Source organism: Mus caroli, unplaced genomic scaffold (assembly GCF_900094665.2).
Source record: "Mus caroli unplaced genomic scaffold, CAROLI_EIJ_v1.1 scaffold_19821_1, whole genome shotgun sequence".
NCBI lineage: Eukaryota > Metazoa > Chordata > Mammalia > Rodentia > Muridae > Mus > Mus caroli.
Window position 1 is genome coordinate 1 of NW_018389270.1, and position 10,529 is coordinate 10,529.

At 41.4% G+C, this 10,529-nt stretch overlaps 1 protein-coding gene across 1 annotated transcript; it reads left to right on the forward strand.

The window, feature by feature from the left end:
- Positions 1–1,679: 1,679 nt before the first annotated feature.
- On the forward strand, positions 1,680–10,176 carry LOC110288021 (zinc finger protein 431-like; the record flags this gene model as incomplete). Its single annotated transcript, XM_021154478.2, has 3 exons — positions 1,680–1,752; positions 8,942–9,068; positions 10,024–10,176. Coding segments are annotated over 3 exons (265 nt in total), but the record flags the coding sequence as incomplete, so codon positions are not given.
- Positions 10,177–10,529: the final 353 nt, after the last annotated feature.

Sequence of the window (10,529 nt, forward strand, 5' to 3'; positions counted from 1 at the left end):
AAGTAACAAATAAAGGCAGACCTATCAGAATTACACCAGAGTTCTCATCAGAGACTATGAAAGCTAGAAGATCCTGGGCAGATGTCATATAGACTCTAAGAGAACACAAATGGCAGCCCAGGCTACTATACCCAGCAAAACTCTCGATTACTATAGAGGAGAAAGCAATATATTCCATGCCAAAACCAAATTTACACAATATCTTTCCATAAATACATATATCCTACAAAGAATAATAGATGGACTACACCAATACAAGGAGGGAAATTACACCCTAAAAAAAAAAAAAAAAAAGGAAGAAAGTAATCTTTCAACAAACCCCAAACAAGATAGCCACACAAACATATTTCTACCTCTAACAACAAAAATAACAGGAAGCAACAATCACTTTTCCTTAATTTCTCTTAACACAATGGACTCAATTCCCCAAAAAAGACATAGATTAACAGGCTGGATATGTAAACAAGACCAAGCCTTTTGCTGTATACAAAAAATGTGAAACCAGCAGCCTTGTGATTCTTTTTCATAGTGATTTTATACCCCACAGTACTGTCTAAAGCAAAGCCACAGGCTAACAGAAACAATTTCCTGAAATATACACAGACTATCTGTTCTTATCCAGAGTCATCTCCCTTGAGCCTCAGGTGTACCTCCTCTTATCATTCCATGCCTCATCAGACTGGGAAATCTGCCAACAGACCCTGACCCATCCTGACTGCCTGGGTACAAAGAGTAGGGACAGTTGTAAGGCATAAACAAAGTAGAAATGTAAGAAAAAGGGTGTAAACAAAGTTCCCCTGGTGGCTGTATTCAGGGTCTTATCAAGATGATCAAGATACGACAAGATATGAGGAACACATTCCTCAGCTGTACTTTTTCTGAGGTTACTTCCTTGACCTAGCCCAGTGTCAAATATTCTTGCCATTTTCCTAGAAGGGGTACCAAGAACTCTCCACACCTGGGAGAGTAGAAGATTCTAATAAAATACAAACTTACCATACTAGGGCTCTGTCTGCCCTTAGAGTGGGCTGGAAGGGGAGGCTGGGAAGGTCTGTGCTGTCTGAGTCATTTAATCTCTACTCCTGCAGTAGGAGAGCTGCTACTGTCTGTCCTCTGGGCAGCCTAGAAATCAGGAGGAGTACCAGTGGGAGGTAGTTTGCAGGTTCTTCCCATATTCTCCTCTGATGCAGCTCATCAGAGAGCTGTGAGGAAGACCACAGCCATGCCATCATGATTGTGGCATCCACCAGGTTGGCCAAGCAATCAGAGTCCAATCTGATTAAAATGTGATGGTCTGTGAACCAGACTGTGGTTCTTTTGGTACATGTGGTGCCCTGGGAAAAGGGCCTTGGCCTCTGAACCTTCCTGAGTGTGGATACCCTGAGGAAGAGGCTCTGCAGTTCTGGCCATAGGAAGCTGTGTTACTTATATCATCACTGCACAGTGTGCACACACAAGCATTGCTTTTTTGTGTGCAGAAGAAAGACTACAAAACTGAAACTCTGGTTTCTAGATGTTCGGAACATTGCATTGCAAATTCAGTTTTGTGTGATAAATTTTACAAAAAGTTTAGAAACTAGTAGAGATGAGGTTATGGGGATCCTCCTTTGGCAATATTTGAATAAAATCCTTTTACCTTTCCAATATTGGAACTAGTCACAATGAATGGAGTGATTCAGGGAAATCAGGTCCAGTGTCCAAAGGGAGTTTCTCAGATGCAGAGGTTTCTTAATTGTGCGTGGTGGTGTGCAGGTCAGTAGGGCAGATTCTACATCATGTGCTATAATCCATGTGGAAGGAAGCAGCCATTAAAATATTCTTCAACCTTTTTTGTGTGTGGCTTCAGTGGGGCTGGGTTTGTGTGAGATCACAAGGGGGCATTAGGTGTTGCAGAGCCATAGCCTAGCTTTCTGATAACCCCCATACAGAGAGATTTCTGGGGCCTCTGTTTGGAAGTGAGGTCTGTAGTGGCTGGAGGGGTTACAAATGTATCAGTTAGGGGTCACTTTGAGTTATTTTTGTGGGAGTTGTGAAGTCTGTGTTTATTCTATTTGTATACACATGCAGTCATGCTTAATATTGGTCATGTTCACTTTCCTTAGATCTTTTGATTGAAACTTGACTATAATTTGTGCCTTATGTTCTTGGCTTTTTTTCTCTACATCTTATTATTTTTGACAAATATATATATGTATATGTATATATATATATTTGTAAAGCTTTTGATTGTTGTAGCTTTGTGATAAATTTGGATGGAATTTACATGGTCTCAAAATGTGTACTATTTCTTCATAATCTTAATGATAATTCTGAGGATTTTTTTCAGATGGCAGATCAGTTTTTCCTGTTAGGAGTTTTCTTTAGTTTGTTTTGAATTTATGCTGCAAATTAAACATACCCAACATCCCCCCCACGTTTAAAAAAATCACTGTAATGGTGTTGTTTAGAGTTGTAAGTGTGGGAAACTGAAACTGATGTGAAATAATGTACAAAGCAATAGAAAGAGGACTTTAGCATAGACTTTAGTAACCAAGAATACATTGTTAGGGTCAGGTAAATGGTATCTCGCTAAGTATAACTCAATTGAGAACACAAAAAGAATGAAAATAAGACATTGTCCAGAATTGAAGAATGAATATGTATGTGACACAGGATTGTGTATTAGCAATAAACCCTGATAGCAGTAGGTTGGGCTTTTCCATAGATATCAACTAAAATTAGTTTAGACCATGTTGTGTTCTAGTTGATATAAAATTGCACATATTTAATATATGTATTCTGATACATTTGGACATAATACCTATACCCAAGCAACCCCATTCTACGGAGTTCTCATAAATGACAGAGTTGCCATGGATCCCAGCAGTCTTCTCAGTATAGTTTCCATGCACTTGAGATTAGTTTAAAGAAGAACCAGAATTATCATGTTCATTGCAGTTGTATTCATGGTAGCCTAAATATGAGAATTACCTCAATGCTCTTTTGTTGAGGACAATTTGGGTGCATCAAGGAGAAGTTGTGCTAAAGGAATGAAGACAATAGCAATGGTTAAAGGATTTAGTACTTGTAAAGACGCTCACAGTTAGTTCTGTAGTGGTCATAAAAACATGTAATTACAGTTTAAACATTGTCAAACTATTTTTTTTACCTATATAATTTTAGTCTTTAGAGTACTCTTATTGTCAAATGGATGTGAGAACTTGAACCACCTTGCTCCCTAACAATGAAGATAAAGTTAATTTTAGAAGGAAGCACTCATGTTTGAAAGTAATGTCTAAATGTGTGGCTGACAAAATGATGAATTAGAGAAAGATCTGACAGAATAGGATATGCCCAACTCTCAAAAAAGAAGAGAGGCAATAATAAGAAGAAGCAGCTCAGAGAGTGAGAGGCGGAGGCAGTTTTACCTGGAGAGTTTTACAGAGACAGGCTAAAGAGAAAACAAGCTAGACACACAGGTGAAGAAAGAATTAGCCAGAGAATTAGCATGAGAAAGTGCCAGAAGATGAGAACAGATTGCTGGAGTTCATTTGAGACCAAGCACAGCAATTCAGTCAGTAGTGAAAGAAGCCAGTTTGAATCTGTTAGCATGAAGAGGAGTTAGAGTCAGAACAGCTGAGTTGATCTGCCAACCAAAGTTCAGAAAGAAAAAGAAAGGGTGAATTTATTCAGCAGTTAAGTCTCAGATGCCCAAAACATTTTAGACCTAGATAAGATTGTGGAGAGGCTAGAAGCTTTCAGGACTAGGTCTAGATGATCAGTAGGAGGAATTGAGCCTCCAAGATTATATTTTTACAGTCCTATGTGATGATCATGGTCTACAAAAACAGAATGAAAACTGTATCTGCCACAATCATACTGTCCTTGTCTTCACCATTTTGCTTTTCTTTGTTCATTATTGCTTTCCTTTTTTGCATTTTCTTTTTTTTATCTTTTTTCTTTTTTCAGATTTATTTATTAATATATCTAAGCACACTGTAGCTGTCTTTGGAGACACCAGGGAGAGCTTCAGATCTCATTAAGGATAATTGTGAGCCACCATGTGGTTGCTGGGATTTGAACTCATGACCTTCGGAAGGGTTGGTGCTCTTAACCGCTGAGCCATCTCTCCAGTTCCCCCTTTTTGCATTTTCATTTAAGCAATATTAAATTAATTTTTAATTGAAGACAGATTCTCTCTCATACAATATATCCTGAGCACTGTTTTTCCTCCCTACAGTCTTCCTAGCTATGCCCCTTGCCCCCACTTCACCTATCCTCTTTTCTCCATTATTGAACACCCATTTCCTCTTCAAAAAGTGGCAGATCTCCAAGAGAGGACAGCCTAAGAGGACAAAACAAGATAGAAAAAGACAAGGTGAAAGCCTTCATATTGGACAAGGCAACCTGCTAGGAGGAAAAGTCTCAAGATCAAGCTAAGGAATCAGAGTTATACCTGCTCCCACTGTTAGGAGTCCCACAAAGACACCAAGCTAACAACCATAACGTATCAGCAGAGGACCTGGCCCATGCTGTCTCTATGCTTGCCATTTAAGTCTCTGTAACATTCCTAAAATCCAGTCAGTGTTAGTCATGGGTTCCCTCTCATGTCAAGGGTCTCAAGTTAAACCAAACATTGGTTTGCCACTGAACCAAATTTGTTACCATCATGCCCCAGAACATCTTGCAGGAAGGACCAATTGTAGGGGTGTGTGTTTGTATGTGTGTGTGTAAGTGGGAGTGCAGTGTGTGTGTGTGTGTGTGTGTGTCCACGTTTCTCTTCCTGTAGCTTGTAGAGTACCTTCTCTCCTCAAAGAGACTAGAACACAGGGATGAAGGCTCTAAGCTTGTATCAGCTTGATTTCTATATTAAATGAGCTGTGTGGAATTTGTCCTCATTTATGGAGCCCTGCTGTTGAAAGACCCACAACGTGAGGACTCCCCCATGTTCTGACTCAGGAGAGGCGACACCCCAAATCACTCACAATTAACAGTCTTGCTGCATACTACAGGAGGACTTTTTATTTCAAGACTGCTCTCGGGGTCCACAGTCATACACCATGCCCGGGTAGAGGACTGTGGCGCCCTGAGTAGCTGGGTAAGGGGGTATTTAAAGGAAGAAACCACAACTTAAGGGGGTGGGAAGGGTGTTGTTGGAAAATACCAAAATACCAGTTAAGAGTCAAGAGGAAGTGGAAAGTCAAGACAGTTTTCTAGGAGCCTCTAACAATAGCATCTTTGCATAGAGGGTTCCAGCAACAGTCAGGGTGGGTCAGGGTGACTTTCTTTGAATGAACACTTCCTGAACCCAGGAAGAGGGTGGGTGGAGGAATGTTGCAATCTGTTTTTATGATTAGCATGCTTTGGAGCATTGAGTCACAAAGGTCACATTCTCCAGCCTGGGCCTAAAGGCCTAGAATTTTTGTTTTTAAGTTATACTTTTTCACTGTTAGTTATGTGAGAGCAAAGTTTTGTCCTAGTGTCAGCATGGATAGTTTAAGGATCTCCAAGAGACCACGTTGACCAACAGCTCAACCAAATGTAACCCATTTCCAACACTGAAGCCCTGGCTGGCTACAAGAATGGTCAGTTCAGACTCCATATCCTCCATTACTTGGAGTCTTCATTAGGGTCACTCCATAGCATTCAGGAATTTGTGATTGTACTGGGTTTTTACACTAACCCACAAATGACCCCATTCCAACTGTTTCTCCCTGCATTCTACTTTACCCCTGCATTGCCCCAACTTATCCCTCCCACTCCTGTTCCCATCAAACCCNAGTCTGCTCACAGAAACTACTCTATTTCCCCTTTAGAAGGAGATCTGTGCTTCCCCCTATAGTCCATCTCCACCTAGCCTTTCTGGGTTTGAGGAGTACAGCTTGATTATTATTTACCCAGTAGGTAATATCCACTTATAAGTGAATGCATGCCATACGTGTCATTGTGGGTGTGGATTACTTCACTTAGGGTGGTGTGGTTTTATTTTTTAGTTGCATTCACTTGCCAGTAAATTCATGATGTCATTTTTTTTAAACAGCTTTGTGATACTTCATTGTATAAATGCACTACATTTTTGTTTATCCATTCTTCAGTTGAGGTCCCTCTTGGTTGTTTCCAGTTTCTGGCTAGTATGAACAAATATGCTATGAACATAGTTTAGCAAGTGTCCTTGTGGTAGGGTGGAGCACCTTTTGGATGGTGCTCCGAAGAGCACCATCTTCGGTGATTCCGAAGAGCAGTGTGAGTGGGTTTTGAGATAGATGGCTTGTCAGTGTTTGGAGGAACCAAGATTCTGAGGAAATGCTGATTTGCATAGTGGCTATATTAGTTTGCACCCCACAAGCAGTGGAGAGTTGTTCACTCTCTCCACATCCTTGCCACATCTGAGGGAGCCTCCCTTGAGTCCAGGCCCTCATCAAAATGGCTGGATGCTGTGTCTGTGAGAGATTGTGTTGTGTGATGATTGATGTGGGAAGGGTCTTCCACTGAGGGTGGCAGGATCCCTAAGCCAGTGGGCCTGGGCTATAGTAAGAGAACTAGCTGAGCATGAGACAGTGACCAAGCAAGAGGGCAAGGAGGAAACAATGGTTTGTCCATGGTTTTTGCCTAATTTTCTTGAAGCTTGAGTTTCTATCCTAAGATCCCAAAATGATCCAACAGAACCAAACAAATGAGCCTTTACCTGAGATGCTTTTGGTTAGACGATTTAATCAAAGTAACAGAGTAGCAAGTTACAACCAAGAAAAGAAAAAAAAAAAAAGCAAAGGAAGTGATTTTGTTGCTGGACAGAAACTGGAAATGTTCTTCATTGGAGGGATGTGGGAGATATCAGAACTTGAGATGGCATACAACATAGAAAACTGTACTCAGAGCTTAATTGACTGTTGTTGTAGCATCTGGAAATTTGGAGTATTGCAAGTAATGAAGACAGAAATTGAGGTCATAGTGAAAGACTCACAATGTGAGGACTCCCCCACTTTCTGACTCAGGAGAGGCGACACCCCAAATCACTCACTGCAAGAGGACTTTTAATTCAAGAGCGCTCTTGGGCCCATGGTCATACACCACACAGGGGTAGAGGACCATGGCACCCCGAATATCTGGGTAAGGGGGAATTTAAAGGAAGAAACCACAACTCAAGGAAGTGGGGAGGGCCTTGTTGGAAAATACCAAAGATACCAGTTAAGAGTTGCAAGGAGGGGCTGGAGAGATGGCTCAGTGGGTAACAGCACCCGACTGCTCTTCTGAAGGTCCGGAATTCAAATCCCAGCAACCACGTGGTGTATCACAACCTTCCATAGCAACAGTGTACATACATTAAATAAATAAATAAATCTTAAAAAAAAAAAGAGTCATAAGGAAGTGCAAAGTTACAGGAGTCACAAGGAATACCTGGTAATTGTGCAGGTTATCTTTCAAGACAATTTCTAAGAGCCACTAACAATAGCACATTTGCATAGCGGGTTCCAGCAATGGTCAGGGTGGGTCAGGGTGGGTCAGGGTGGGTCAGGGTGGGTCAGGGTGACTTTCTTTGAATGAACACTCCTTGAACCCAGGAAGAGGGTGGGTGGAGGAATGTCGCTATCTGTTTTATGATTAGCATACCTTGGAGCATTGAGTCATAGAGGTCATATTCTCAAGCCTGGGCCTAAATGTCTAGAATTTTGCTTTTACGTTATATTTTTTCAATAGGATTTCAGTTGAAAATGGACACCATGAAAAATTTAACTAGAGGTGATTTGTGTGCTAATTTGACCCCAAATCTTTCTTATCCTTCCTGTGCTCTGAGAAATTGAGTAAGGCAGAATTAAAAAACTAATTGGCTGTATTCCTTAGATGGAACATTGAATCTGTTGGATGATTATTTCCAGTAGCTCATTCAGGACCACAATTAAAAAAATTGCAGCAAGTTGGGCAGAAATAAATGCAAAGTCTGTGGCTTGAAGAGCAAACCAGCACTGGGTAGTTTCAAATGGCAGCCAAATGCTGAGACAGAGGCCTGAATTCAGGATTGAAAGCCTAAGAAGGTGTCCTAAGGGAAACCCACCCTCCTGCTAAGCATTTAATGAATGGAAGGGCAGAGTGGGGTGAGTGGGGGAGGGGGGGTGGAAGGTGGGGGGTAGGCAATGTAATTCTTAGTCCCCGGAAGGAACTTCATACAAAGCCTGCCTCAACTGTGGTCCAAGCATGGGGGAGTTCATCCCAATTTAGAATCCAAACTTGACAGGAGCACCCAAATTCTGGAAATAAGAACAATGCAAAATTTAAGGTCATGGATTCTTCCCCTGTGGTTTCAGTTCAGCACTGTTCCAACCATCTATGTTTGCCAGAGTCAGAGCCCCAGTGATGGAGGATACTGTGAGAGTGCATTGTATGAACTTGTGAGGATAAAGCCTGAGTTGCATTTTGAGACCACAAGATGTTGAGATACCTAAGCTAGGAGACACCTGCCACGGAGAGCGGCATATAGAGAGTGCAAGTAACTAAACTGAGAGATGTATGAGAAGTTGCAGGGATAGGGCCATCTAAGGCTTTTGAAACTTAGGCACCTTGTGTATGAGACAGAGCTACAGGATATGGTGTTTGTCCTGCTGGGTTTCCTGCCTTGGTCCAGTCTTCCCATACTATGTACATATTCTTCTCCTTTGGAATGGGAAGGGGCATTCTGTGCTTTCATATGTTGGAAAGATATAATGTGTGTTTTGATTTTACAAGACGTAGCAATCAAGAGTATCAGAAGAGGGGATGGAGAGATGGCTCAGCTGTTAAGAGCACTATCTGCTTGCTCTTCCAGAGGACCTGAGTTCAATTCCCAGCAACCACACTATGTTAGAACTTCATGGTCATGAAATAAGTGGGGGAAATACCAGAATCATACAAACATATTGTCAATGGAGCATACATTTACAGTGATGTTGGTATCATGGTTTCTGTTGTACACATGTATGGAATATTTTAGGATGCATTGACCTATGATGATGTGTATGTGAACTTCACTCAAGAAGAATGGGCTTTGCTGAATCCTTCACAGAAGAGTCTCTACAAAGATGTGATGTTGGAGACCTACAGGAACCTCAATGCTATAGGTAAGACTGTGAATTTTCTTTCACTTTTAAAAACAAGGGTACAACTATTTTGTTGGGCATTGGGCTATGCACAGACAGCCTGATTTCCAGTTGGCTAGATGTTGAACCCTGGGACCCGGTGGTGATAATTCACCTACATGGGACAGAAGGAGTTCTCTCATGTCTCCTGGAACTCTGGCTCCTGTAGAAGTTACAGCCCCCCTCAGCCCCCACAAGAGAAGCATGGTTAACAGTTATGTAGGCAATGTCCCAAGCTTCTGACCTTCAGGTTCCACTCCTCCTCAGTTACCTAGGAACAGAAAAGATTGCTACTTAGAAAAGATAGCAGCATACTCTAAGAGGGATTGTTTGGCCCTGCCACACTTTCTCCTCTCTCACTCCTTTCACTTCTCTTTCTCTCTTTGGCTTCTCTTCTCCTCTCCTCTCACTCTCTTACTCTCTCTTTCTCTCTAGCCTTTCTTCTCTCTCTTTTACCTTCTCTCTTTCCCCTGCCTTTCTATAATAAAGCTCTAAAACCATAGACAGTCTCTGCTCATCAAGGCCCGATGTGCCTGTGTGGGAACCTCTCTTCCTAAGCCCTCTCTCCCATAATCCCGGTGCACGGGTTGTTGCCCCAGACCCCTGGTTGGGGGCTGCTCCTTGTCCACCCTCTGTCCAGTGGGGTCAAAGGCTTAGATGACCACCAGGGGCCAAGTGGAAAGCATCTCGCAGCCCTTCCGCATCCACCTGCCCAGAGCATAGGAGGAACTCTGGCCAGACATGGGCTATCCTCCCTTCCCTCTCCTTCCCTGACCTCTTTTAGTTCCCACACTATTTCTTTGTTGTTGATGCTTTTCTGTAATTTTAATTGAGAATGAGGAAGAATGAGGTGAATAATCAGGTTTACTAAAGATAGAAACTTAAATTTTCCTAATTTCCAGTAATATGTCATACTTTTTTTGGTACTAGATTTTAGGATTCAGTTGGGAAGACCATACTATTGAAGAACATTATCAAAGTTCCAGAAGACATGAAAGGTAATTTTCATGTGCACGTTCATATGAATATAGCTCTGAAGAAATGTTAATGTGTCCTGGAACTTTTAAGGAAAAGCAACAGTGTAAAAAAAGTACTTCTTTAAGTGTATTAATTATTAAATTCTCAATCCATGTACCTCAATATCAGGTGTCTGATTTGTGTTTTCAAAGAATTTCTCTAAAAGAGAAGGCAAGAAAACAATGCCTTAACTGATATTATCATTTGAATCATAGTCATATTCCAGCTACTCTATAGAACTGCCATTCTAGTTTCATACTACTCACATATTGCCAAAGATATATATTAGGTGATAAGTGTATGTTTCTAATAAGCAATTATTCCATAGTAAAGCTGATTACTTCTAGACTAACATTGCTATGTTGAAGTGAGAGGGGCAGTTGATGAGAATCAAGAATGTTGTTGAGAACAAACCTTAATTCCTAT